The following is a 27795-nucleotide window of genomic DNA, read 5'->3' as shown; positions in this document are numbered from 1 at the left end:
CCTGAGCCCTGAGGGGAGCGCGCCGTGGCGCCCCCTCGGCCGGCCCTGTGGACACCGTGAGGAAACGGACCGGGTGTGGTTGTACCCGTGTTGAAATGGGAGTGTTGTGTATCCGACTGCGAGGGCGAGACCTCCTGCAGCGTCCCCGGCTGACGCTGAGAAGGACGAACGTGGCTTTCGAACCGGGAGCTGGGGCATAAACCAGACGAAGCCTAGACGACACTGAGGGCAGGCGTCTCGCTTTGAGGAGAAACAGCTTTATCCAGCTGCAACCAGAACGGCCATGGACTCTCCTCTTTGACATAACTTCCCCCAGCCTGCTGCCGCTCTCCAGGCGTGCAGCATAAGGGTCAGGCACCTTGCGCCCTTTAGGGAGGATGAGGAGGGGCTGCTCGAGAAGAGCCTCCCCCAGGAGATGTTCCCGTGAGTGATCGTGATCACTGAAAACGGATAGATGATCTGAGGCGAATTCTCACCTCTCTGGTATTGCAACTTGTTCAAAGTGGACTGAAAGTACGCAAGAATGTAATTTTACTAACATTTTTACTCAATGATCAAGCATTCGGGTTGCTCAGAGAGGTGGTAGATGCCCCATCCCTGGAAGTGTTCAAGGTCAGATTGGACGGGGCTTGGAGCAACTTGGTCTGGTGGAAGGTGTCCCTACTCATGTTGGTGTTGGACTATATGGCCCTTAAAGGTCCCATCCAACCCGAACTATTCTGATTTGAATGTGGCTGCCTCTCATTTCTTTGGGGGTTATTTTGACTTTTAGGCTCTTATATAAAACACAGATATCCTTATTGCTGTTTCTGAGTGAGGGTGGTTGGAGGTGCTATATTTATTGCTAAACACACCAGTTTCCTATCTGTCTAGATAACACTGGGAGCAAGAAGTATTTAGCACAGTAGTATCTTGTAACCAGTTTTAGCTGCACATCCTGCAAAATGCTTAAGAAAAAACTTGGCACAAAAGTTACTTTTCAGCCTCCTCCAGTCCCTTGAGCTCAGGGCAGTTTGTGCAATTCATTCCAGTTCCTCCTGTGTGAGACTTGTCTCCTTGGGTACCAAGAGTGGAAATACTTTCTTACTTCAGGATTCATTTATTTGCCTTTGAGGGATGAGAATCATTAGGTGAATTTCCATGTAGTGATTGCAAAAAGTCCACTGTCCACCTTTGATTTCCTCAGCCTGCTTGTTAGACACTGTGGATTTTCTCATGCTCAGCAGAACTTTTGTGTGCTTAACTTCAGCAAGTAAGAGGTTCCCAACGTGCCTAGGAGAGCAGTTAGGCACGTGCTTCAAAAAACAGCCCAGTGCTTTGTTATGAAAAGCTAAGGCCAACACTTCCTCTATCTCAAGGCCATTAGGAAATTCCTATGGACTTCTATGGAAGTAGGATGTGCCCTCTCCTCACTGCCAACTGCCTGTCTGGCAGAGGTTTTCCCAGGAAGGGCCATCTGCTGCATGTAATGAAATCGTCTCTCTTAAAAGTCAAACTGTTCAGTGATCAGACTCCCTGTCCTGAGGTCACACTCCAAAACACCACCGAAGCCGTCGGCTGGCTTGCAGCTCCCAGCAACACGCACAAATTCAGCCTCCTTTGTCTCCAGCAGGGAGGCCCAGCCCAGGCCCAGCCTGTGCCAGAGCGTCCACAAAGAGCTCGAGGGTAAGTGAGGGGTTGGGGTGTTTGGACTTTGAAAATGACTTGTCTGCTTTTTTCTCCTGTGAGCAAATAGAATGTGTATCATAAAAGACAAAGGAAGAAGAGCAAGTTACTTTATTATTAATGCACTACATGGATATAGTGATTTATACTGCTATTGACCAGGAAATGGGATTTATTATTTCCTTCTGCTAAAGAGGAGCCATTTTTACTTATCCTGATAGATTTTTTTTTTAAAAACGTATTGCCTTTAGAATTCTGCTCACTGTTTCTGAAACTACACTCTGGTACTATTTCCACCAAGTCTCAGTAAGACAAAACTGCAAAAATTGTACGAAAGCAAGCTTCCTTCTCCAAAGAATGTGTAAGTGATACCAGGTATCCTGAAAACACATTTATCCACTCTAAATATTTATTGCATGGTCTAATACTCATTAGGTAAAAAGTTTCTCCATTCTTGAGAAAAAAATCTGGTCACTTGGTAGCAATAGATGATTCCCAGGCTTCATGAATTGCTCAGTCTGACAGGGTCAGATGCTTGACAGATGTTAAAAATAGATTAAAACAGATCAGTGTTAAGAGTTGTGCTGTGATTGCTTATTTTAATTACTCTATATTAAGGTGTTTGTTAGACATGTGCAGAGCCAGTCATTTATTATTCCATTTAGCTGATGAATTATGGCTGAGGTGTTTTTATACCGTAGTGCTGTTTACAGTGGGTACTGCACTAATCAAAAAGTTGTCAAAAAGCCTTGGATGTTGGCAGTTGAAGAACTGCAATATATCACAGAATTTTTGGCAAGGGCATATTTTCCAGACATCTGCTTTTTGAACAGCCACAACTTCACTGATGTTTTTCTTATCTAGACCTTGTTAATACAATAGATAGTGTGATAACTGGTTTAGATAACACAGTGTTTCTGTGGTTCTGGTTCGGTGCACTCTTTGACAAGTATGCTGCTCGAAATGTTCCATTTGGTTGTGGTATCTCGAAGGACTTAGAGAAGAATAATGTGGTTATAGTCGTTGTTTGTATTCCAGACAGAACTGAACCAGGCAGAACTCCTGTGAGGGGAAGAAACAAGTAGAAAACGCATCATTGTAAATCTGTGCACATGTGGGTTCTCATTACTACCCCATCAAATGTTTCACTCTGTAGTAGGCTCACTGCTGTAGAAATCCTTACAGAAATCCCTGTGGTGAGCTGAGTTCACAAAGACACAGTGAATTCTGGAATTCTGGTTTCTGTTCTCTTGAGGATTGTAACTTTTACAAGGTAACAGTTTAAGAATGTAACCATGATCACGACAGATTTGGAAAATGTTTTTATGGTGTTCCAAGTTGTATAGACCAGGAATGGTGGATCAGAAGTTTCATGTGGAACTTGATTCCACTAGTATTTATGGATGCACTGAGCTTAGAAGATTCACAATGCCAACGCTGATGAAACTTTTAACCAAAATCTTTTGAAATCCTTGATTTCTGTTAAAGGAAAAGCTTAAACAGAGAACATCAGAAAAAGCATTTAAACATAGCAAAACATTCATGGCAACCTTTTTGGAAAGATAAAGTTATATGTTTCAGATCATAAATCTGTTGTATCTATTTCCATACAGGGCATATAATACCTCATTTAAGAAATGTAAATTGGTATGTATTTATTGTATAACTGAAAAGTCTTATGTTTTGTTTTGCTTTGGAAGAAGAAAAATGTTAAACTTCAAAATATCTCTGTTGAGAGGTACCCTGCATGAGGAGTAAAAAAATGTGTATATTCGCAGATACAAAACAGTCAGCAGGGTGGGAATGGGGATTGGGTGGAATTATAGCTGTTGACTTCTTAGAGGAGCTAAACAAAACGTATGCAAACCTCTGTAGGAAAGTTAAGACATATTTGAGAAATACTTCCAGGGGGAATGGCAAGGGAATTAGCATTAACCTTGCAACATAGCAGCATTTAAGCAGGACACTCAGATTTCACAGGTGACAGGATTTGTGTTATACATGCGGTGCTGTAGTTGGTCAATCTTGGGATCCTGCAGTTAGGGGAGATTCCTTTCTGCTTTTTTTATTGTTTCTGTTCCACTTTTGCTGCTTTCTGTTCCTTTAATCAATATTTCTTACATCCTGCTGTTCATACCAGCAAGCTTTCTGGTTGGATCTGTGTAATATATGACCATTTATGTTCGTCATCAAGACAGGTTCTGTGGTTATTGGTGGTTTGGTTTGGAGATACTTCATGTTCATCTTAAATGAAGTCTAATTATATTGACCAGCTTGCTCTGTGGTTTAGCTACCTGCCAGTAGAACATCTCTTAAAGGGATGTATGGTTATGTATATAGTAGGCTCAGGCAGGTGGAGAAGGAGCTTTTGCTAAAACCATTAGGATAGGATAGGATAGGATAGGATAGGATAGGGTAGGATAGGATAGGATAGGACGTAATTGTGTTGCAAAAGAATAACTCCAGATCCCAAAGTTCAGCCTGTGGAGTGGAGGCCACAGTAGGAAACTCAGCTGGCAGTTGGGGAGTTGTCTCTGACCAAGCTCAGATTAAAAAGCAAAGCACACAAGCACTGACTCTCTAAACCGGATCTGACTGCTGGAGAAGTGTTCGAAGAACAGGTGAGCAGACTGCATGTTGCTCACGTCCTTCTCATGTGCACCTATGTAGAACGGAGAAAGGCTGACCTTTTTGTGTGTACAGCTTTGGTGGAAGTTAATCCTCGATCACTTGCTCTGCCAGAATTGGTGTGGCCAGGGTCCATGTGCTCTGAGGCACATAGTGTTTCTGGAGCTCTCTCTCGTGTTTCAGGTATCCCAGAACCGCTGTCAGCTTGGTGTAAAGAACCCACAGTGTTGGTTGACAAAAGGCTATTTCCTAATGTGAACCACTGTGGCATTATCAGTGTCATTCCCCCTGTGTTCTGATGAGATATCTCCTGTGTGGGCTCACTCAGCCTCTCCCTTCCCACTCCTTTGGACTGGGTGGGCGTGAGGCAGGTCCTTGGCAGGACCTGCTCCGAGTGGCAGCTTTGGGGGGTCACAGCTTCACTCCCTCGAGGGGTGGGCATCGATCAGGTTCCATTGTGCCATGGGAATGTGTGGGACGGGCCACAGAGATAACGGGAGGCTATTCCTAGGTGGATGGACAGCTCTAGGAAGGTCAGGGATGAGCAAGTGCTGCTGAAAGATAGGAAGGAATCCAGCTGAAAAGGGTGCAGGCTGAGGAGGGCCTGAAAACAGAGATTACTCCATGAATAGATCATAAGTAAGAGAAAAATGTTTCAGAGAGGTCATAAAGGGGATTTTTCCACTGGCTCTAGAGGACGTGAACCTCACAGAAAGGCACAAATTCACTCCTGGATTGCTAAAATGCATAAGCTTCCTGTCTAAATAATTTCTGTGAATATAAAATTGCTTAAAGGAAGATTTTCGTTTTGGTTGTAACTTAATAAGGTAGGAAAAAAATGCGATGCAAGAGAGGAAATTTAATGGCCACTTCTTAAGTTTAATCATAAGTTTATACATTTTTGTCAGTTATTTTTTTTCTGACATTAGGAATAATCCCACAGGTCCTTCTGAAATCACTAGAAGTGGCCTTGTCTCCAAAACTACCTACTAAATATGAAACAATTTAAGTATTTTTCCTTCCATGTTAAAGTGTAATTTTTCAAAACTGTTTTGGTCTCCATTGAAATAAATGATCAAATATTGAACATCTCTAATAATATATAAAAATAAAGTTCAAATTGGGAAAAATGTTGTCATTTCAAGGAAAATAATTTTGAACAGTCAAATTTTATATTTAGAATTGCAATTTCAGGCAATATTTTCACTATGAATAGTGAATAGGCTTTTCACAACCAGTGTGAAATTATGACAAAGCATGAATTTTAAGTGAAAAATCTTCTCTGAAAATTGACTTGAATTTGTTTTATTATATATTTGCCTTACAGAAACGCTGGGTGATTGTTTTAGTCATTTTGATGTTTTTCCCAGCCATTCTTTTGTTTAATATTATTTGAAACTGATTTTTTTTCACAAACACTGATAATTTCCTGCCATCAAAGGGTTTTGGTGAAGCAGCTGCATCTGCCTCTTGCTGTCTTGTTAATCTGACTATTGCAGGCTTGCATCAGTTCAATATTTCTCCTCAATCACACCCAAGCACAGTTGTCAGGTTACTGTTCTCACGCTACTCTCAGCTTTGTTCTCCCGTAATCTCAGTTCCCAGGCACTGAGCTCAGGCAGCAGCAGACCCTGCTGAGCACAAATGTGTGTTTCATTTGCCTCAAGGGCTACCATAAAATTTCCCCATGGTTCTGAGCAGTACAAAATGGAAAATTTGTTTACTGAAGATTAGAGAGCCAAACCAGGCATATTTCCTTCCATGACCTGCTCAAACCTGGTGTGTGAATTCCTCCTGTGTGGTTGCACTTCGGTGTCTCCTATTGTGAGGCAGGACCTGACTCAGCAAGTAATATCATTGGTTTCCAGAGTGAGAGTTGGGACAAGCAGCCACAACACTCTGACATGTTTAAATCTTCTCATGTCTTCTGCAAGCAGATGTTCAACTCCCAGTTTATCAGGAAGTGAGTTAGTTTTCAGGTTACTAGTCAACAACTGATGGTAAATTATCATGGTCTCTTCCACTCCTCTTCCCTCTGAATTTCACTGTGCATCTTCTGTCACAAGTTTTCCTGACGAGCTGAGAGGGTATCGTACTAAAAGTTCTCTTTCCAGTTGCTATCTAAATTCAGTAATTGAATTTTTAAAAAAACCTTAATACCTTCTATTTTCTTCCCAGATTTAAAAAAAAAAATATCTGTCTTGGGTGGAAACCCATAGTTTATTGCAGTTTTCCTCCTGGAACGTTATTTTACTTTCATTTCTGTGGTTGCATCTGACAGTGCACGGCAATCCAATATAATTTTCATATGGAAAATCTGACGGCTCTTTTCCCCTCAATGTCAAAGTGCAGCCAAATGGAGACAACGATAACTGTCTAGTACAATGGCTTTAGTAAAGGCTCTTCATTAGTCAATCTGCATTAAAAACATGTTGCCAAAGGTCTTTTCAGCTGGGGAAATTACCATGCTTCTAAAATAATTTACACTCTCCAAAAAAGAGGAAAGAGACATCTGGTCTTCTGAAAAGCAAAGATGAGAGCAGCGTTAAAAGAATGCAACAGGAAGCATTAGGCAAATGCATATTTAAGAGCAGAGGCTGAATGCTGGAGGGTAATTCCATGGTACGGTAATAAGATGGAGAAGAAAAGATTAATCTCTACTGCTCCATTTTTGTTCTGTTAAATATTTATATTCCTTAGAGTTGAAATGGAAAGCAGAGTGGGATCAGAAAGGCTGGTATGGTTGCACCATGTGCTGTTTGTCTGTGCTCCTTGCTGCATGGGGACACAAAAATGCTGCTAGCAAGAATTTTCTTGCTATTTTCTAAGTCCGTGAGAGACTTTCCTCTCTCACAAAAGAGATAGTAGCAGAGTTCTGTAAACAATGAAACACCTGCAACCTTGAAAAGTCTTGTTTATAGTACAGTAGAAAAATATTTTGACAATGGATGTTTTAGGATTTTAGCCAGTCACCCCCAAGGGGTGGCTGATCCTCGTCCAATTAGATTATGAAGAAAAAAGTCTATAAAAGAGTTTGTAAAGTAATTAAATAAATCAATGTTGCTGCACAATTCCTGCCTGCTGGATCTTCTCTCCTCCTCCCTATGGCTGCAGGACACAGTGATATACCCTAGGGCATTTTAATAGGTGCACAATGACTCAAACCATTTGTCACACATCTAATGTTGTGTCCTTCCTGTTAACCACCTTTGTTCCCTGCTTTTCGCCACCCAGGTGACTGTGGAAAAGGTGTTGGTGGCAGGTTTGCCCAAAGGGAACAAAGATGTCTCTGGTTACTTAGTGCTCTTTAAGGAGAGGCAGACTGCAGCCGGCCATGCAGCCCTTGCTGTTTCACCACCAGGCTCTAGCCCAGCTCCGTGCTCTCTCCTTTGGTCAGCCTGCAGTACCTGTGACACCGAGCTGGTGACACAGTGCTGGGAAGGGTGGGGCTGGGGGCTGTGAGACCTGGACCAGGGCAGGGACGTGAGCTGGGAACATCACCACAGCAGAAGCACAGAGAAGGAAAAAGAGAAGGAACAGAGGTGTCTTTAAATGGCTTCTTTGGATTACATGGCAAGAAAGTTTTTTCTGCTGCTCTTCACCAATTCTGGAATAATTGTTGTCACTTTTTTTTGGAGCTGTTGGTCTGGCATCCTCCAGGAGGTCAAATTTACTTGAAACTGCTACGTACTGTAGTTTTCCAATGTGACAAATGTCACACCTTTCTAAGGTGACCAATGAACCAGAGTGCCCCTAGCAGTGTACAGAAACCTCTCAAGTATCTAAAATCCTAAGATTTGGGAGTGCTAAGGAAACAAGGGCTTTGTTACAGGAAGAGAGACATGGTTCCACATTTATTTGGATTCAGCTAGTGGAAGCCTTTTTGTGTATTTCACTTGGGTTTTATGTGAATTCAGCATTGCCACACCACCGTGCTACTGCACAGCTGTTTGAGGGGAGAGCTCAATATGAGCAGGAAATTGAAGCCAACCTGCCTCATTTTGTTGTTCTCTCAGCACAGGACTGGCAAATATCAAGCCAGAGCACAAGAGAATTGCTTTAAACAGAAATAGCCATATAAAATATAAGCTGGCTAATTGTTCCAGGTATTTCTACAAACAGAGTTCGGGATTTATGTCCCTATGATACCAATTCGAGGAATAGCCTGCTGTTGTGCCAGTGTGACTGCCAAAACAGCAGGTAGCTGTAGCAGTGGTGTACATGAGAAAATGTACATTGTCTGCAGGTTCCTGTTTGCATTTAGAAAAGTTGAAAGGCCGTGTACTAAAGCTCCTGTTGAGGTGCCACACAGATGGGTGGGCGTGCTCAAGGATTTGTTCTCTTAGCACTCCAGACAATTGCAGTGTGCTGCCGTTAAGTGCCATTGCATAGACAGCCGGGTCATTTAAATAATGGGGTTTTAAATAATGATTTCTTGTTTTGAAAGTGCTTGCAAGTATCTGTCAATTGACCACCTTTTAGAAAATACCTATACCCATTTCAGAAGTTATTTTAAACTTTGTGTTTCTTTTACTTGCAGGTGAGCAGAACAAGATCTGCACTTCAATGACAGCTAAAATGACTTTTCTTGACCCAGAACCAGATACAAAGAACAAAACTTGCCCAGAATGTATTGTTGTCCTAAATGAGCTCGTGGCAGACTTCAGGGTAGAATGAGCAAAATGGGAAACATTTTGTGCAATGCAAGAGTTCCCCCTGTGAGGGTGAGCCCGTGTTGATTTCACCAGGCTCTGACTCTTCAAAAATCATTTGTTTACTGCTTGAGAAGCTCAGCAAAGCAGGAATTTTGTCTCCACTTGAGAAATCCCTCAGGTGCTTGCCTAACACAGAAGACAACATGGACGTTGAAAATGTAATTAAATCCCAGGCAATGTTTTCCCACCTAAGGGATTTGTCAGAGGATGGTGATGACCTGCTTCATTTTAACGCTGTGATTGATGTCGCTGCTGGAAGAGCAGAGGAATACTGCTGCAGACAGGTGCCTTCCCACCCCACAGATGTTACCACCTGTCACACAGGCAACTGTTGCCTTAACACACAAGACTCTGGATCTCCTCAGTCTCTGGCAGATGTCCAGGCATGTAAAAACACTGAGCTGGGCAGACCTCTAACCACGAATTCCCTGCCTGGTGAGCAGGCAGACACTTCTGTAGGAAATCACACTGATTTTGTAAAACGTGACTCTGAAAATTCTGCCGCTCTTCTGGAGATCTATGCAGAGAAAGTAACAAGTGTAAGTGATGACTTTTCTGATGATGACCTGGAGTACTTTGAATGTTCAGATGTGCTTACTGTGCATGAAGATGAAATCTGGAAAAAGAAATTACAATTTTTATTAGAAATTGATGATGATGATCTAAAACTGAGTAAGGATTGTGATGGGTGTGCTTACTTCCTCAGTGAAATGCCTTGTGTGTTCCAAGTGTCAGATAACACTACGCCTATGGATACCCCCATTGGCTTCTGTGAGCATCAGTCAAAAATCAAAGGAGTAAATGTAAGGAGAGACCCCTCTATGTACAGCCAGTCAGCTCTGCAGACAGAGATGACTCTCACTGTTGGACACCACCAAGATAAAAGTACCATTTTGAAAGACAAAGAGAAGAATCAAGTGCCTGTTGCTTCTGCAGCCACTGGAAATGAACATCCCAGCAGTGAAGAAGAGACTAATGGAAGTGGCCACCTGGCTGCAGGTTCCTCAAGGGATGAACCAAAGCCCACGGACACTGTCCCTGCCCAGGTGGACTCCTCTGCCAATGGCATAGGTGCTGCTTGCACAGGTCAGGCTTCAGGGACAATGACAGAAACCGGCCCCGATGGAGACATGCTGGGGGAAAGCTCAGTGCTGCTGGAAGAGGGGAGAAGGAATGTGACAGAGGGAAATGCACGACATGCTGGCTGTACCTTAACAGAAAGTCTGAGGAGAAACCTTTTCAAGCTGCTAAACCCTATAGAACTTTGCAGATACGTAAGTACTATAGGACAGTCTTTCCAGGCTGCAGCAGAGGGTAGGGAATCCACAGCTCCGTCTCCCAGTCAGGAAGGTGTCCTTTCAACACAAATTCCCGAGGAGACAGAAAGCTTGCAAATGCTGGCTGGTCTGTGTCCGACAGAAGAGGCAGATAAAGGCAGTCACTGGGAAAGGAAAAGGACTCGGGGCCTGTCTGAGCAAAACCAGATGCCAGATGACAACATCTCGCTTGGGGTAAGTAACATGTTTATCATTTAACACAATGAGCTGCTCTGCTGATCTCAATGCAATTCATTTCTGCTTGTCACAAAATAATGAAAATCGAAATTACTTTGAAAGATACTATTCATGTACTTCTGAATGACAGCTACGGCTGGGAGGGAAATCTGGGTTTATAAAAGGCCCAAGTAAAGCCTAAGCTGTTCTAATTATAGAGTGAGCCTGATAATGGTGAGAGGCACTAATGGGCCTCTGGACAGCTGAATAGGGAAATCTGATATGGAGACTACTGCACAGGTCTTAGCAAAGTAATGCTTCTTTTAACCCAGAAAGTTTCTCAAATACCTATTGTGAGCAGAGAATACTTTGATTTACTTTCTTTTCAATCTATATTCAACAAACAAAACCGGCCTCCACTTATGGTGCTGGAAACCTAAACCAAATCAACAGGGGTTTGCTGGGATTTTATAACAGTGAAGGGAGTTCAATGCAGAGAGTTCATTTTACAGAGGTGAATGGAGCTCTGTGATTTTTAAAAATAAAACAATGAAAGAGTTGGATATTCCAGTTGAAATGTACAAACCAATTAAAAGATAAAACCTCCATGGTACTCTCCATGTACTTGCATATTTTATGCTGTTGGTAGAAAATCAGCTGGGTAAATCATTACAGCTGTAGACACTGGTATGATGCTCTAACAGTTTTCCTAAGTGGGAAAATTGAATCATCATTTTTATTTCACATAGTAAAGACTCAAGATACATAAATACTATTAAATCATGAATAATCTTATTGTCGCAAATTTTTCTGAGTTGAAGGTGTGTAGCTAATTGCACAGAAAAACCCCATTTATCACAACAAAAGCTTTTTCCAGTTGCACATGCTTTTCTTCATCTGATTATTTGGGCAAAAATGTCTCCCAGTTTTGGGTTAGTGTCACAGTAGAGTGACTTTAGTCTCACCGCTGGGGTGTCTTCAGCAGTCAAAAATCACTGAATTCTTCTTCCTGAAAAATGTTCGTAGGTTTCTCTGGTTTTATAGTACATAAAATTCCAATACCATTTGAGGAGCACATGATGTCCTTATGATGGGGAATACCCCTCACTGGAATTAACCTCCTCAGAGCTTCCTGACAGGGTGTATGGCTGTGGTTTGCCAGAGGTCTTGCTTGCTTTTTTTTTTTTCCCCAAGTGCAGTGCAATAATTTAAATCCCAGAAGCCTCTTAGCCAAGAGCAGCTCTCAGGTTCCTGGCATAAATTTCAGAGTGGCTGGTTAGACTCCTGTTGTGCACAGCCAGTATGTCTTCATGTCCATGGCCAAAACTTTACATTGGATAAAAAGTGAGTATTGGTGTACACAAAAGGGTGAGAGCTGGACACAGACCAAACCCCCGATTTTAAACGTGTGTGTGACAGTGAAATTCAGGTGTAGGTTCAAAATTACGTGGTCTTGAAAATGAGCTAAACAAAAGCATCCCACCTGAATATTGTTCTTTTTTTTGTAGCACTAGAAGAATGTGGACAGCTTCTCACAGCACCCATATAGTAAGCCAGAAACTCCTCAGAATTCTGCCTGTGTAATCTAAGAGAGGCAAGAAATAATCTATTGCTGCACATGGGTTTCTGTTAAAGTGCCCTGGGGTGTTTGCTGGAGCGCAGCATGAGACAGCTCTGCGGGAGCAAGGGGAGGGGCTCACAGCAAACCCCACAGCTGTCTGCTTTGGAAAGGTGTTGTATTTTCCCTGTCCTCGTGGGAATCAGGTGTGCTGAGGGGTACAGAGCAGCCACGGGATCACAACACCAATGACCCAAGGATTTACACTTCCCCTTAGCGCCAAGTGCTCGAACTGGAACAACCTTTGTGGTGCGTCTTGTGCAGCACCTGCTGTGCTGTGTGACTTCTCCTTCTGGTAGACAGTCAAGGTGGGAGGATCCTCACTCCTCTCATGACCTCATGGCCTAGCCACAGGTAAAATTCTTTATTTATCTGGTGCTTCAAAGCAGCTTCATAATAATAGGTCCAAGACGCCAACTGTGCCAGCTGTATAATATTACATAGTGTACAGAGAGCCAGGAGGCTTTGCTGGGTTTCATTGAAGAGCTGGTCTCTGTTAGCAGTCAGCTAGCACCCTGTCCATGTCAATGTTAAGTGGTCAGTGTTCAGCACCCTGTCCCTGTCAGTGGTCAGTGTTTGGACAGCACCCTGTCCCAGTCAATGGTCAGCAACCTTGGGTCCCTGTCAGTGGTCAATGTACATTTCAACTGGAATATCCAACTCTTTCATTGTTTTATTTTTAAAAATCACCTTGGCACAAGGTGCTGCTGTCACTCCTGGGTTACAGAGCCATTATTCTGGTTTTGTTCATGTTAGAACAGCCTGTTCACATAAAATTTGAGAGATCCTGGGTTTGACCTTCCCAAGACAAATTTATGTCACTTTTAGATCATTTTAAATTTTGTTATCCGAAAAGGAGAGAAGCAGAACTGACACAGAAGTTCTGGGTAGTTGGGCATCTGGCTGAGATGAGAGCTTGGCATTGCTAGGGAATGGTCTGCGCCTGAGCCATGCCAGAGGGGCTGTAGTTCTGTGTCAGAGCAAGCAGGGGAGTCCTGGTTGGAGTAATGAAGTCATGATGCCAGCCCTACTCGTTCAGTAGGATCTACCATAGGAATGGCAGATAACATCCCATTTTGTTGTCCATGTCTTAAGCTGGCTCCAGTCTTACCTGGGAGACACACCAAGAAAAAAATCCCGTAGAAAATCTGTACCGCTTTGGAGCATGGACTCCTGACAGCTGTGCATGGTTAGCCTGTTGCTCTATGTTTTTGGCAGAGAACTCACTTTTCATCCTTCAAAATATTATAGTTCTTCCTCTTTTCCTGCTCTTTCTGAGCAGGAAAAGCAGGGTGCTGGCAGGATGTGCCTGTCAGTCGGCAGGATAAAGCTCAGGTCTTTTGTTTCACCTGTCTAAAGCAGTTGAAATAGCTACAGGTACTGAGGTATTTCAACTACTCCAAGGCAGGTGTGCCATTTAAGGCAGGGTGTTATTTTAGGAAAGGGGAATTTGAGTGGCACTGCATGAAACAGGGAAGTGGAAAGACCCACTAAGTACTGCTGGACAGCAGCATAAAGTAAAAGTAGTCCCAAATGTGGCGGATTGGAGAGAGCTGAGACCCAGAGGCAGTGACATACTTTTTGTCTGTATTCTAGGGATGGTTTGTTACACTCCATTTGTGCAAACAGAGGGATATAAATGTAACATGGAGACTTTATTTACAGAGGAGAATTACCTTGCTAAACTATTTCTACTTAAAAAACAATGAGAATCTATGAGGTAAAATTAATCAGATTCGATATAAATCCTTCTCTAAGAAACAACACTTTCAGACTCAGACCCAGGAGGTTGATTTCAATCCATTACATTGATAGTTACAAGTCAGAAACTTGACTATTGACAAAAATCTTTTTAAAAAGTAAAAAAACCACCAAAAAACCTCAACATTCCAAACCTTCAGGCCTGTGTTAAGCTGTAGTTCTAATTTTTAATTACATTGCTCTATTTTTCTTCTTTGAAGAGTCAAGGTGCTAATCTTACCCAGGATTGTGAGAACCTCTGTATGCAGCCCAGAACAGAAAAAGAAGGCATCTTCAGGGCTTGTGAGAGTGTGGGAACCAGCCAGCTCTCTGCTGAAAACACACTGCAAGTAAAGAATGCAGATTTACAGACTTCTCTTCACTGTGCTCCTTGTGAAAAGAAAGAAGGTTGTCACCGACAGGACTTCTCTAGACAAGAAATTGTTAGTAATGGCAAAAAATCAAAGAATGGCATTTCCCCTTCTCCTCTATGGGATATGGACTCTGTTCCTGATAAACAGGAATGCTTGTGTGCTGTTCTCTCTTCTGCAAAGCTGTGTGATGAGCCAGGGGAGGGAGAGCAAAGGTCTGGGCTTGACATACTTGATAGCAATAACCCAGATATTCTCTGCAGCCTATCAGCTGATGAGGCTGTGTCTGAAGCTAATTCCAAATCAGTCCTGGAATCTGGAGAACCTGAGTGCAAAGGAGATGCTGATATATCTGCAGTGCATGACAAGCTGTGGAAACTTCTTCATGAAGATGACTCAGACTATCAAATCCCATTTGAAAACAGAGGCATCACAAGTTTAGGTACAAGGCTGACAGATGTCGAAGTCACAGAACTGAACTTTGTGCAGGAGACCTGTTCCAATCCTCCTTTGCCAATGGATTTGATAGAAGAGCAGGCACCCATCACAGAACCAGCTCATAACCCCAGAACTGAGAGAGCTGACTGCAATGTTTCTGATACCCTCCTGCAGAGACTTGAAGCATGTGAGAGTGCATCCGTAAGAAACATTTGTCTTGCACAAGTGGTAGGAACAGATGGTGTGTGTCTAGATTCTGGCACTGGGAATGAGAGGGAAATGCCATCCATTTGTGTTTCAGCAAACAGTGTCCTCTTAAATACCCAGGAGTGCTTGGAGCCAAATCCAATGGCCACGGACAGGAATGGATCCACGGTGGCTTGGGAAGGGAAGCTTGCTGTTAATAATGCTGCCCAAACATGTGAAGCAGATTCTCCTCAAGGGTTACAAAATGCTCAGAGTGGTAATTTACCATGTCCCAAAGCAAACCCAGCTGACATATCAGATATGTCACATGGGACAGTTGGACAGTTACTTCACACTAAACACATCGTATCCGTGATAAATGAGTCTGTACCTGGAGAAGGCTGTCATTTTAAGGACTGTTATCCAGTGAGAGGAGAACTGGCTTATTTGCCTGAAGAGAAAGACATTTTCCCCAGTCAGTTTACATATGCAGAACACTCTTCTGTTAACACCATACATAAAAGTTATGAAGTGAATTTACAAGAAAAAGGAAATCACTCAGACTTGAATGCACCAAATGACAGCTACCATCTTTCAAAAAATAATGGCTGTCAGGATTTTCAAGTTGTTTCTAATGCACAGAAATACAGTTACATAATGCAATTGCCTACTTTAATTAAGATTCCTGAAACCATAACACATAAGAATCTACCCCAAAATACAGACCAACTGACAGAAATAGCAAAACAAGAAGGGGCAGTCACTCCCCCTTCTGGGGAGCCATTTTTAAGAGATTTTTATCTGGAAGTGCCCAGCTGTGAACCATGTAAACCAGGAGCACAGAGAGAGATTTGCATACCTGAGGAACACAGGGCTGAAACTTCCTGTGACTCAGGAGTTAGTCAGGTTTCAGAGAGTCAGACTGCAGCTTCCCCTTGTAATACAACAGAACAGAGCACAGCATTTGGGGAGCACGGAGGTTCCAGGGATCAGCTACATTCCCAACATCTGCTTGGAAACAAAACCCTGCCCTTCCTCACACCTGTAAGCCACTCAGAGGGCCTTCCCAGTGAATCTACAGTGGCACGTCCTGGCACAAGAAGTGACGGAAAAACTGGATCCGTACAAACTGGAGTCAAAGTAAACGGAAATTTAACTACACTGGAAACTTTCTGCAAGTCATGGCAGGGTCTGTTCCAGCGGGTGCCTGGAGAAACCAAAGGGGAAACAGCCTTGTGTGAAAATGAACATGAGATTCCAAGAGCTACTGAATGTAACCCAGAAGAAGCTGAAACAAAGGCTCCTTTGCACACTTTGACTGGCTCCCAGGCTCTGAAACAGATTATGAATATTAGCACAAAGCAGTTCTGTCCTGACTTGATCTGTTCAAGCAAGATAACTGAGGCTGAGAATTCAATTAAGTCCACTGAGTATGATAAAAAGGAGGAAGTCAGGACAGCAGAGAGTGTAGTAAGTGGTTTAGTTAATTTGCCACCAGTTGATTCAGGGAACAACCAGTGTTTTCAAGAGCAACCACCCCACAGAAGAACTCAGTCATTCTCTTTGGCATGGACCACACTTGATCCATTTCCAGTCAACACGGAAAGTCAAAGAAATCAGGAAGGGTCAAAATCCTGCCAGACACCACTGACTGCTGCAGAGCCTGAGCCCATCAAATGTAAAGAGGACACAACAAAGAGCGGGCATTTAGCTGCTGGAGCTAAGAAGAAGTTACCACCAGCAAGTCTGTCCAAGAAACCCAGGCTGGAGGAGAGGGGAAGTGTGAGCAAGGGTCCCAGCTGCGTTAAAAAGTCTGGGAAGAGCGAGGCAGGCGTGATTCATAAAGAGGATAGAAAAGAGCAAAGGAAACTCATTTTGAAAAAGGATAGCAAAGGTAAGAGAAAACTGATTTTCTTTTCTGTCCTTTCCCATCATTCTGGCTACAGTACAAAATTCAGATTCTTGAAAGGCACTGCAAGCCTCTTTCAGACTGACTCAGTCAGCTAAAGGTGTCCTACCCTCATGGAGCTTTATTTCCAGATTTGTGCATTTAGTAATGAGTGCTGTTCCCATGCCACAGAGATGAACCCTTTTCCCAGCTGGCAAGTATATTCAATTCATGGATTTTGTAACCTGTTTGAAATAGTTACTGCCTCATTTGCCTTTTGGAGTAACTTTTCAGGGATGAACAGCATAATGCTACCACGTAACTACACACCACGTAGCGGCTGCAAGCCCAGTACTTGTTCTGGTATCCCACAGGACTGTGTTCCCAGTTACGCTCCTACCTTGCAGCTTCCAGCTGCAATTGTCCCCTCTTGGTTACTAAAGGATTTATTACTAGCAAAGTAGTATTGCTAGCAGTAGGGTACCACTGATAAGCAGTGTTTTGAGGTCCTGTGTGCTGTCTTCTGACTGGTTCTGCATTGCTTTGCCCTGCTGCAAAAATGACACAGATGAAATGAGCAATATTAAACTGATAGAGGAAACATCTAATTGAAAGGAGATCTGGGTTGCTGTCAGAGTCTCTAGAAGGTTGGTAACACTGTAGCAGGATTGCAACAGCTGGGTGCACGAGGGATTTGTTGTTTCTACAGGTAGTTTGCAAAGACCAAGGTCTTATTTTTACCTTTGGACATGACATTTCATGTTCACATCATAAAATGATTTAATAGGTCAGAGCAAGACTGAACGGTGACTAAAGGTAAGCTACACAACTGGGAAGCTTTTCACACACTCTAATTACAGTGCAGTCTCGTGAGACTTCTACTTTTCTAATCACATTTTGAAAAAACCCAGACTTTTCCCTGTTCAAAGATGTGTCCTTTGCCAGGGAACCAAATGTGTGGGAGGAGAGACACATTCCTTCAAAGCACAGCAAGTGAACTGCAGTGACTGTGCAATGCCTGACCTGTTTCCATTACTTGGGGCTATGCTTGAAAAATGTTTTAAACATTCAGGCTCCATCAGATAACACTGAATTTTCTTCAGCTGTTTCTGCTCTGCTTCAGTCTTGACTGAAGTATGTCTATGCTCTAGACATTGTTGTGGCCCTTTCCCCAGCATTATGGGAAGGCTGGTTTGGTTGCTGTGGTATCTACTCAGTGTTCTTTTGCATTGTTTCAGCTACAGGAGGGAAGACTGGGGCCAGGGCAGGAACCTGGAGCCATTGGTTCTATTTCTAGAGCTGTCACGTCCTGTCTGTGTCACTTTAGCCCTGATACAGCAAGGTTCACATGGCCCAGGACTCAGGGACTGCCAGTCCAGTGGGGAAACCTGGTCTGGATGGGGCCTGGAACTGGGAATGGGGGAAACCATAGCACTGAACTGCAGGTGCCTGACCCTTCAAGTGGGTGTTACTGGAGTATTACTGCAGGAATGGGATCTTCGAGGGACATGTGCCATGCCATCTCATTCAGAGTGCAGCAGCTCAGAATTAAGACATAGGAAATAAAACATTTTGCATTTTACATCTCTTACATTGAGCAGGGATGTGTCACTTGAGGCGGGGCTGTGTTGTGATCCCAAAACCTTTCTCTAAGCATATGTCGATTCCCTTTCTTTCCAAGCTCCCTGCTCACACCATGCCCACGTGCAAAGACACTGGAGTGTTTTGTGAGGCAGTGAAAAGTGTTAGCAGAGATCCAGGCTGGCAGGATCTTTTGGGACTTTCTCTCAAAGGCTGTGATCAGCTAAAAAATTCTACTAGTTATGAGTATTGAGACACAAGAACTCGTAATTACTTACCAGGGATTTCAGTGTTCATATTCTTAACATGAAATGCTAAAATGCCAAAACAATATAATTGTCTTCAAATCCTAAACTGTGGCTCTTCTGTTTCAAGCCCCCAGGCTGCTGAAGAAGATCCAAGCAGAGTTGTTCCCCGACTCCTCTGGCAATATTGAGCTGTGCTGTCAGTTTGGTGACATTCATGGTGACTCCACCATTACATGGACTAAAGATTCCAAGGTACTGGCTCAGCTGCAGAGAAGGTAAGGAAGTGTTTCTGAATAACTGGGAGTTTCAGGGTAACTTTGCTATTCACAGGAAGCAAATCTTCTCACAATGCATTGATATTGGTCATAGTTTGTGTTCCATCACCTCTCAGCCTGTTCACAGCCAGTGTCATCCAGATTTTAAACAAATATCAAAAGAAGTTTGAACCTCATTTAACCTAGAGAAGGGTGGAAATAAAAGCTTCTTAAGGCCATTAACAGGATCCAGCTTTTCCATTTTAATGAAATGAGTTATTTTCCTTGTAGCAATACTGACATTCTGATCTTAAAAACCGTTTGGAATGTTTCAAAAATACAAAGTTAACATTACCCAAAGGGAAAAAAAAAAAGAAAATATATTTCCATCAGAATGCACACTTCTGAGAAGATGAAAAACTTTGTAGGAAGGATTCTTCTTAGTTGTTGTGTTAAGTGGAAAGAAAATGTTGCATGAATTGGTTAAACTTTCCATTCTGATTATTCTTGTTTTAACTCTTCTGCTTTTGATTGTTGTATTGCTATATCCATTGTAGTATCAATACATATCATTATCTGCTGAATAATTGTGCTGTGTTTTAACAAATAAACAGTGCAGAGAGATCAAATTTATCAGTTTTTCCAGTGATAACAAGTAAAATACATGATAGCACAAAATGCTCTGTTCCAGTGCCCAGGATGACTCTCCTGTCTCTCTGGCAATAGCTGAAGCCAGTTACCAAGACCAGGGAATGTACTATTGCTGCTTGAATAACATGTATGGAAAGGTGACTGCTGAGTTTCATCTGACTGCTGCAGGTAAGCCTCAGTTTACAGTTTTGATTAATAATAATGACAATGACAGTTTCCATTTAGAATTTTTTACTACAAAATTCATTTCTTTGTTTTCTTGTAGTATTGGAACGTCTTTCAAGTTTTCAGAGTTATGAAGGTAAATATAAAGTGAAGTAGCATTGCATGGCATCATACAGAGACACACACACACACACACACAGAGCACTGGCAGCTCTTTGGCACAAACACATGGTCCTTGCAGGTCACCTGCTGTGTAACTGTACTCCAGGAGAAAGGCAAGCATGAAGCTTTGGAATGCTTTCCCTATGTGTTAACTGGTGTTCAGTGACACCTGGCATGTGTCCTGTGCTGCAGCTAAAGATAGTGCCTTGCCAGTGGGGTTGTCATTCCTGAACAGCCTACAGAGATCCAGGCCTTCAGTTGGCATGGTGACTTTTCTTTCTTTTCCTTGAAGAATTAAAATTAAGCATTTATTTCCTTGTGAAATAAAGACAGGACTTTTCACGTAACAGCACTGTATAACTTTTAATCAGAGAATTTTAGGTGGAATTAAGGAGTCTTCTAATTCTGGCCTTATCCATGCAATGTTTCCTCTGTGCTTCAGAGAGGGGGTAGTGTACAGAGCCTAAACCAGAGGTAAATGCAGAGGGCAGCTGGAAAGACTTCCTTGTTGTGTAGCTCTGTTCTCCTGTTTATCTTCTTCACTGATGGTCCTTCAAATGTTATGATTAGAGACACTTGAAGTGCAGTTAGAATTTTTTAGTTTCTCTCAGTGCTTAACTTTTTCTCCCCTTGTCTCTGTTGGAGCGGTCACAACACACACAGACAGCGCCTCTTTCAAGGGCCAAAAAGCCATTTATTAAACAAAACAGCCTCTTTCATACACCTTTTGTATGTTCTCATTCGTGTTACGTATTCACTGGCTGCTAAGCTACCACAGTAGACTCGTTGGCTATTGCTAACTACAACATGCTACCATTGGCTACCTGTAGCATAAGCATTCAAGCAATCAGAAAAATAACAGGTGTGGATATGTTGCTGTTTTTCTCCTTCTATAGTTTAACTTTCATGCTTCTGTTGATACTACATTCTCATGAGTAAAAACTAATTGTTTTTCTTCTCATGGACTTTTCTCACAGTCCTTCTCTAGCCGAAGTAACAGGCCTGAGCCATAATTTTACAAAGGCAACAAGGCCTTCATTTTATAAGGTTTTACTTAAATGCCACATCCCCTTACAAATTTTTTTCCATTTGGATTACAGTCATCATTTAAAGGGGTGAAATCCAGAATATTCCTTGATTTCATCTGTAACAGACTTGTTTGCTACACTCTGTCTTCTCTCCTTATGATCCTGATCTGCCACCTTTCTTCATGCTGGTTTTAGATCATACAGGCAAGCAGCTGCCTCTCTGGAGCAGGGTCCCAGCCCTCAGTAACACAAGTTGTGCTTCCACTGAGCGTTTTACCTCCTCTCTGGAGAAATGCATCTACTCTCCCATGCCCACCCCTCCCTGTGCCTGCAGAGATTCCTGTTGTGTTTTAGGTGTGGAAGAAATCGAATTCATGCAGTTGATGTTCAGAGAAGATCCCCTCAGCTCCAGCTACTTTGGTGGGACACTGCATGGAGCAATAATGACAGAGGGGATGCACTTTGGCGAGGGGATGCACCGCAGAGCCTTCCGCAGCCGTGTCCTGCAGGGCCTGGCACCCGCCTTCGCCCCCGGCCACCCCTGCGTGCTCAAGGTGCACAACGCCCTCACCTATGGCACCAAGAGCAGGGACGAGCTGCTGCAGAAGAACTACAGTCTGGCACTGCAGGTGAGCTGCCCCTGGCCTTTGTAAGCCAGAGTTGTGGGCAAAAGCTGTCCTCATATTCAAACAGATGATCTGTTGAATGTTTTGAGCAATATTCCCATAGGCATGTCTGTTGTAATACAGGAATGCTATGTCCAAAATACTGCAAGAGAGTATGCAAAGTTATATGCAGCTGAAGCTGAACCCTTGGAAGGCTTTGGAGAAGTACCAGAGTGAGTATAAATATATATTTTATATACGTATATGCTTATATATACTGTCCTGTGCCATGGCAGCCCACTGATTGCTAGGACTAAAGAGGAAACCTGGGAACAGTGTTACAGCTCTTCCATCTTGGTTTAGAGTTGGCAGCTGTTCATTCTCTCCCTGAGGTCACTGGCCACTTTTGTCTGTTTCTTACTCCCTCACTGAAAGAGGTCTCAGGATTTTATTAGCTTCTATCCATTGATTTCAGAATCATTCCGATTTTTCTTATTCATCGCCCCACTAATAACATCCCCTATGCCACAGTGGAGGAGGAGCTGGTTGGGGAGTTTGTGAAATACTCTGTCAAGGATGGCAAGGAAGTGAATTTCCTGAGAAGAGACTCAGAGGCTGGCCAGAAGTGTTGCACCTTTCAGCACTGGGTGTATGAGAAGACCAATGGGAACTTGATTGTCACTGACCTGCAAGGTGAGTTGTCTGAGTAGGGGCAATTTTTATCTAGCTTATGTTCTTGTAAGAGGACAGTTTGGAAAAGAAAACCAAATCTTACACTCTTAATGGAAGAGTTGTTCTTTCATGTGTACCTTAGTGAATCAGTATGAGCCAAATCTGGCTTTTGTCTCACCACCCGGAGATTAATGAAATGGCTGCTGAGTGAAAGACTTCGGGTGACAATGACACCCTAGTCCTCCCCTTTTTCTTGTATTTAAATACTCACCAACAATCACTCAGCAGTGGAATGCTCCACATTTGGGTCCTGGCTAGTTTTGAAGAAATATATTCCTTTAAAAAGTAGAATAGTCAAGAAACACCCCCATGTTTGCTAAGTGCTGCCTCAGCTCTCATGGGTATGACTCCTCCTCAGTCCTGCAACGTATTTGGGACAGGGGAAGACAGACCCTCCTTGAAGAAAAACAGAAAAAGCTGGAATCTTAGGAAACATTCTATATTCTTTTACAAGTGAAGGCAGGAAAGTTAGCAACAAGGCATCTAAACAAGATCCCTGAAATAATTTAAAGGGAGAAGAAAGAACAAAATCCTAGCACAGGAAAAAAGCTGTGCTGTTGATCACCCTGACAGCTGTAAAATAGTGGCATGAGCCTGACTTCTAGAAACTGCTGGTGACACAGGGAACATCCTCTTCTTAACTGGGGTGCTTTAAAATGCTTTGAAAAAAATGTGACAAATAATGAAAATGAAAAAGGTGACTCAATAAATAACACTTAAGGCCTCCATATGTGAAGATTGTCCTAGAAATTCCAGTGTAAGCTAAGCTCTGTGTTTCCTTGCTGCCTTGCAGGTGTAGGGATGAAGTTAACAGATGTTGGCATAGCAACCCTGGCCAAAGGGTGAGTGAACGTGATTTCTCAGCAGCATGGCTGTGCTTTACTCATCTGTCTCTTCACAGTTAAATGTGGATGGGGGAGGGTGTGCTGGAAATTCATTCTTGCTTTAACTTTAGAAGAAAGCAGTCCTCATCTAACTCTTTAAACTTCTTCATGTTCATATTTATGGAAACCCACCTGTAAATGAAACACATTTATTTTGTTCTGAAAGAATGGGTGACCCTGTAGATTTAGTTTTGCTTTTCCTGCATGCCTCCCTTGAAATGGGCTTGTCCAAAGGGCATTTCACAAGTGACATGAAGGGTTCTGCTGACAGCAGGTAAGGCTCCTGATGGCCCATCAGCTGGAGCCCAGGGTAAAAGGCAGGCTGGAATCTCTCCTGCAGCCAGCAAAAGTGCCAAAGCTTTGGGATATGTATTTGTGACACAGGCTTTTGTAAAGACTCTTCTCAGCTGGACGCTGTGTATTGGCCACTTCCCTGATAAACAAGGACAATTGTGAAGGGATTTGACGGTCTCTCTCCCCTTTCTCTCTCAAAAACAGAAATTCTGAGCCTTAACAAAAGATTGTTCAGGGCATTTCTGGAGCCTGTTTTCTAGTGGTGTTGCAAAGGCTTCAACTCTTTTGGGGAGACTTAAGCATATGTGTAAAGATGTAGGCCTGTAATATTCTAACTTTAGTCCACTTCTTTTGAGTTAATTAAGGCTTCTAGTTATACCACAGGCCAGCAGAGCTGTGGATAGGAGTAGGCAGTGGCTGCTGGACAGGGAAAGGGGATGGGGGTAAGTGCTTTAATTTCAAATTCTCCTTTGAGAATCTGGCAGGAGAAAGAAGATCTGATCATATGTTCAGCCTTCATTCTAAATTGGACCTTGTCTGTATACCTGGGATTCAAGAAGAAACCTCACAATTATTAAAAATGTGATTCTAGACTATTCTGCGTAAATCCTGAACATTTGCAGGCTGGCATCAGTTCAGTTAGACTGATTTACTCTTTCAGCTGTGGATCCAAAGTAAAAGCGGTTGAAGTGAATGTACATCGTCCTGTTACAAACCAAAGTCATAAATATTTTATTTAGGCAACACTGTTCTCAGGAATCAGAAGATTTATAAAAATGCTTTAGTGGATGTTGTCCAGCTCACTGTGGGAAATTACTCCTATAAAAGCACACATTGTGTTGGGGAGGAGGAAGGAGAAGTGAGGAAGTGAACGCACAGTGCAAGCTGTAGTAAGGATCACCTCAGGCATATAGAAAGGAAAATAATTTCCCTAAATGAGCAACCTCCTGAAAATGTTGAGTGTCATTTTGTTTATTATTTAGCTAATGATATTCCTGCAAGATGACAGATTTTTCCTGGACCTGTATTTTGTTTTCATGCTCCTTCATGGAAAGAAGACCTCTGTATTAATGTCTGCAGTTGGATTTATAATTCTATGAACATGGGTGGGGAAAAACAACTAAGTGCCCAGAGCTCCTGTGTGTTGCGGGGTCTTGCTGCTTTGGGCTGTGTTCAGCCGTGCTGCTGAGAGGTAGCCTGGTCCATGAAGGGAGAACACATGGTCCTACTGAGCCAGAAATGCAGAGTGGGATTGGTGTGGCTTGAACTGTGCTGGCAGAGAGGACACAGAACGGATCTCTTTTGTACTCCTGAGCAGAGTCCGCAATGAGTGGAGGAAGGAATTTTGATCTTTTGTCCTTGGTCTGTGTGTTTTGTCAGGGAACTGAGAAGCAGAGGAGCCCAAGCAGAGTGGTGTGGCCCAAAGCAGTGTGCTGCAGGAGCTGCAGTGCAGTTCTGTCAGGAGAGGGCGAAGCCAACCTAGGAACAGGAACGCCTGGGAAGCATTTTTAATGTGGCCACAGCGCCGCACCAGAGCCAGGCAAACAAGCCTTTAAATCAGCTACTCTGTAGCTTCTCTGGTGAATGGAAACAAAAATAACGCAGCACGGTATGTGGCTCTGTGCACGCAGTGGGCAGAGTAGGACTGTGCACAAGGGCCCAGGGATTTACCCAGGAATGGTGCACACAAAGGAAGGAATCAGGAGCACGGTAACCCATGGTTGTGGTCATTAACAGGAGTGCTGGTTGCCAAGTCTGTATCTGAAAGTCTGCCTGGTTCCAGGGCACTGACAAGTTTAGCTTTACTCCACATGGTAACAAGGGGCGTTGGGGAGTTTAGGCCTGAGGACAAATCCAACATTTCCCCTTCAGATTTAAGGAAGATTAGGTTTGATTTGGTTTGATTTGGTGCTGGATAGAAGAGATTCTCTTGCTAAGGGCAGGTGTGTTTACCTGTGGAACTCCTGTTCTGTGGGTGTGTCTGGCGCATCCACCAACACAACTTGCGAGCAGCTCAGTAAAGTCTGAAGTCTCTGATTTCTCCAGGGGAGCAAGAGAACTGTTGATGATCCTGCTGGACTCCAGGATATAGTCTTGAGGTAACAATGATACTCCTCTTCAACCTTCTTTGGTTAAACAAACACACAGCTTACTTGGAGAGGAGAGAAAAATCCCTTTGAGGTTCACCTGCTGTTCAGAGCCAGCTGAGTGGTGTCTCCAGAGCAAGGCTTGTCTGTCAGCAGGAGCCCGACCTTCCCAGAGCAACAGTATTCTCTTTAGCACTCTGCAGTTTGCCTGCGGAAGGAGGTTTTCTGGATGCTAGGAATGAGCATCCTCTGTTTATTTCAGTACCAAATCTTGTTTGGTTGGTTTTGTGTAGTGACAACTCATAGTTCACCTCTGAGGACACTGGATGTCCAGCAAACGAAGAGAAGAGGGTAGAACAGGCAATGATTAGGTTAAAAAAGGAGAGGAGCACCCTGTCCTTTCTTCTCCCTTCTCTATCCTGAGAATTTAACCAAAATTACTCCTTTGAAGAGCAGGTGCACCTTTTAAAATAAGCTGATGCAGCTTAAAAAGCAGGCCCTGGGAGGACTGTCAGCAACCAGAGGCCGGGTGAGGAGAAGAGGGGTACACGTGCCCTGTACCTCTCACGGTGCGAGGTACAGTGGCGGCTTGGGAACTGTGGAGGCTGGATGAAACTGCCTTCCTCAGGAACATTCCTTTCTTCCTTCCCCAAGGGGCTTGGCTCCTTGAGATCCTGTAGGCAGCCAGGGGAGGGGAGCAGCATAGCATGGAAATGATGTACAGATGGAAACAGCTTCTGGTTCTGACAACACCTTGTGCAACAACCTTGTCTCTTCATGGTGGCCAACAGAACTGTTCACAGAGAATGCTGTAGCATGGACTTCATTTGTGTGTTACTGAGAAAGGGAGCCAGCAGACAATTTTATTCCCAACTAAATGCTGTGAAAGACAGTGCCAGGACCCAGCCCACAGAGCTTTGCCTCTAATGCTTTCCCTGCTTCTTTCACCACTTGTTACCTGGTTTCCCTCATGTCCCAATGACCCAGTCTGCGTTTCTGTGACAGTCAGTGCTTCTCAAGCCAGCATGGGTAGAAGAGACTGGCTTAATGTTTTCAAGTTGCTTATGAGTCAGCAGTCATACTCTGCCTCCCTGTGCAGAAAATGAATCTTTAATTCCCATTTAGCTTTTTTTTTCTTTGTTACTACAGATACAAGGGATTTAAAGGCAACTGCTCCTTTTCCTTCATTGAGCAGTTCAGAGCCCTCCACCAGTGCAATGAGTACTGTGATATGCTGGGGCTGAAATCTCTCCGAACCACTCATCAAAAACAGAGGAAAGCAACGTCCACTAAAAGCAAAAATCTGCCAAACTCATCAACGGTAAAGAAAATGGTGCCCAAGAAGGCGAGAGAACATAGAGACTTCATTTCTTCAGAGCACTGAGTCTCACTATTCCATCTTGTGAAACTACTCTTGAGGACATGGAGCAGTGACAGGCACCAGTGGCCTGAGGTGATAACTTTAGTCTTTTGCCTTTTGACATTGTTTTGGAATCATCCTGATGCTGATGCCAGCAACAAAGGAAGGAGCTGATCCTGTGTTCTTGGTGCCTGAGACTAAGCCATCTCCTGGATTTTCTTACAACCCTTCTGTGGATTGGTATTGGAGAAGAACGTCTTCTCTGTGTCTACATCCATGGCCCTGTGGGTTCAGCTGCTATGGAAACATCAATATATTTAAGATGCCACTTATAAGTACAAGTATTGCACAGTACTGTTGCTCAGGCTGCTATAGAAAAATTGTTTTCTTTCCTAGATTTTTGCATATTGTAATCCTACTATAATCCTACTCTTATAATTTTTTTCTCCCACTTACATGCCTTGTATTAAAAGACAAAGCCATTCATGATTGGACATACATGTCTTCCAATCCGCTCCCAAATCAACATCTTTATGGTCTTCACAAAGTGATGCCATCAGCTTAAAGATGGTCAACTTGTATGATTCTCCATAAAATTCCTTGCTTTCCATGCAACCTTCATTGGACCTACAACCCTATGTGATAGTACTGCTGTGCGTGCACTGATCCTGTTGAAGGACAGGTTTGGGGTTTGCATGTGGCCAAACAGCTCCCTCTGCAATAACCCATTCCATCCAGAGGAGATTTCAGCACCTGCAAGCAGTTTCAGATGAGTAAGTGCAGTGACAGAAACCCTCCTAGCTGCAATGTTGGTATCACATCCAGGCTGGGCATGCTGGGCTCCCTGTGCCATTAAGGGAGGACTTCCAAATGGAATTGAGAGCAAAGTGCAGGTCAGCTGAAAACCAAACATTTGAAATAGGTTGGATTAACTGTGCCAAAAAGGGTCTGTGTGTGTCCATTGAGGGCAAAGGAGGCAGGGTCAGACAGACATCTGCAGTT

At 43.3% G+C, this 27795-nt stretch overlaps 2 protein-coding genes across 4 annotated transcripts in view; one reads left to right on the top strand and one right to left on the bottom strand.

Moving 5' to 3' along the window:
* MALT1 (MALT1 paracaspase) overlaps window positions 1-4301 on the bottom strand; it is a 23692-nt gene extending 19391 nt beyond the window's left edge. Inside the window, exons 1-2 of the mRNA XM_017739862.1 lie at window positions 4243-4301; window positions 86-189 (exon numbers count right to left, since the gene is read on the bottom strand). Coding sequence (XP_017595351.1) covers window positions 86-189; window positions 4243-4301 — 163 coding nt within the window. The remainder of the gene's footprint in view (window positions 1-85; window positions 190-4242) is intronic.
* Window positions 4302-8969: 4668 nt separating this feature from the next.
* Window positions 8970-27289, top strand: ALPK2 (alpha kinase 2). Of its 3 annotated transcripts, XM_017739893.1 has the most exons (10): window positions 8970-10519; window positions 14081-16748; window positions 18699-18846; window positions 19517-19644; window positions 19742-19777; window positions 21186-21460; window positions 21581-21669; window positions 21912-22129; window positions 22962-23010; window positions 26583-27289. In XM_017739893.1, exons 1-10 carry the CDS (start codon window positions 9152-9154, stop codon window positions 26815-26817), a joined length of 5214 nt encoding a protein of 1737 aa, XP_017595382.1. In that variant the 5' UTR covers window positions 8970-9151; the 3' UTR covers window positions 26818-27289. The 3 variants fall into 3 exon arrangements, with proteins under 3 accessions (XP_017595382.1, XP_017595381.1, XP_017595383.1); XM_017739892.1 differs by lacking the exon at window positions 26583-27289 and having other exon boundaries at window positions 9071-10519; window positions 21968-22129; XM_017739894.1 differs by lacking the exons at window positions 19742-19777; window positions 21186-21460; window positions 21581-21669; ... (1 more) ...; window positions 22962-23010; window positions 26583-27289 and having other exon boundaries at window positions 9071-10519; window positions 19552-19636.
* The last annotated feature ends 506 nt before the right edge of the window (window positions 27290-27795 follow it).

The sequence above is a fragment of the Corvus brachyrhynchos genome, unplaced genomic scaffold, assembly GCF_000691975.1.
Source record: "Corvus brachyrhynchos isolate BGI_N302 unplaced genomic scaffold, ASM69197v1 scaffold297, whole genome shotgun sequence".
Lineage (NCBI taxonomy): Eukaryota > Metazoa > Chordata > Aves > Passeriformes > Corvidae > Corvus > Corvus brachyrhynchos.
The sequence above is the reverse complement of the archived record's forward strand: the minus strand, read 5'-3'. Positions and strand labels throughout refer to the sequence as shown.

Coding starts and splice junctions, on each gene's coding strand:
- ALPK2 (XM_017739893.1), top strand. CDS start 9,152: ATGGACGTTGAAAATGTAATTAAATCCCAGGCAATGTTTTCCCACCTA. Junction 10,520..14,080: donor ATGACAACATCTCGCTTGGG/GTAAGTAACATG, acceptor TCTTCTTTGAAG/AGTCAAGGTGCTAATCTTAC. Junction 19,645..19,741: donor GTTTCATCTGACTGCTGCAG/GTAAGCCTCAGT, acceptor GTTTTCTTGTAG/TATTGGAACGTCTTTCAAGT.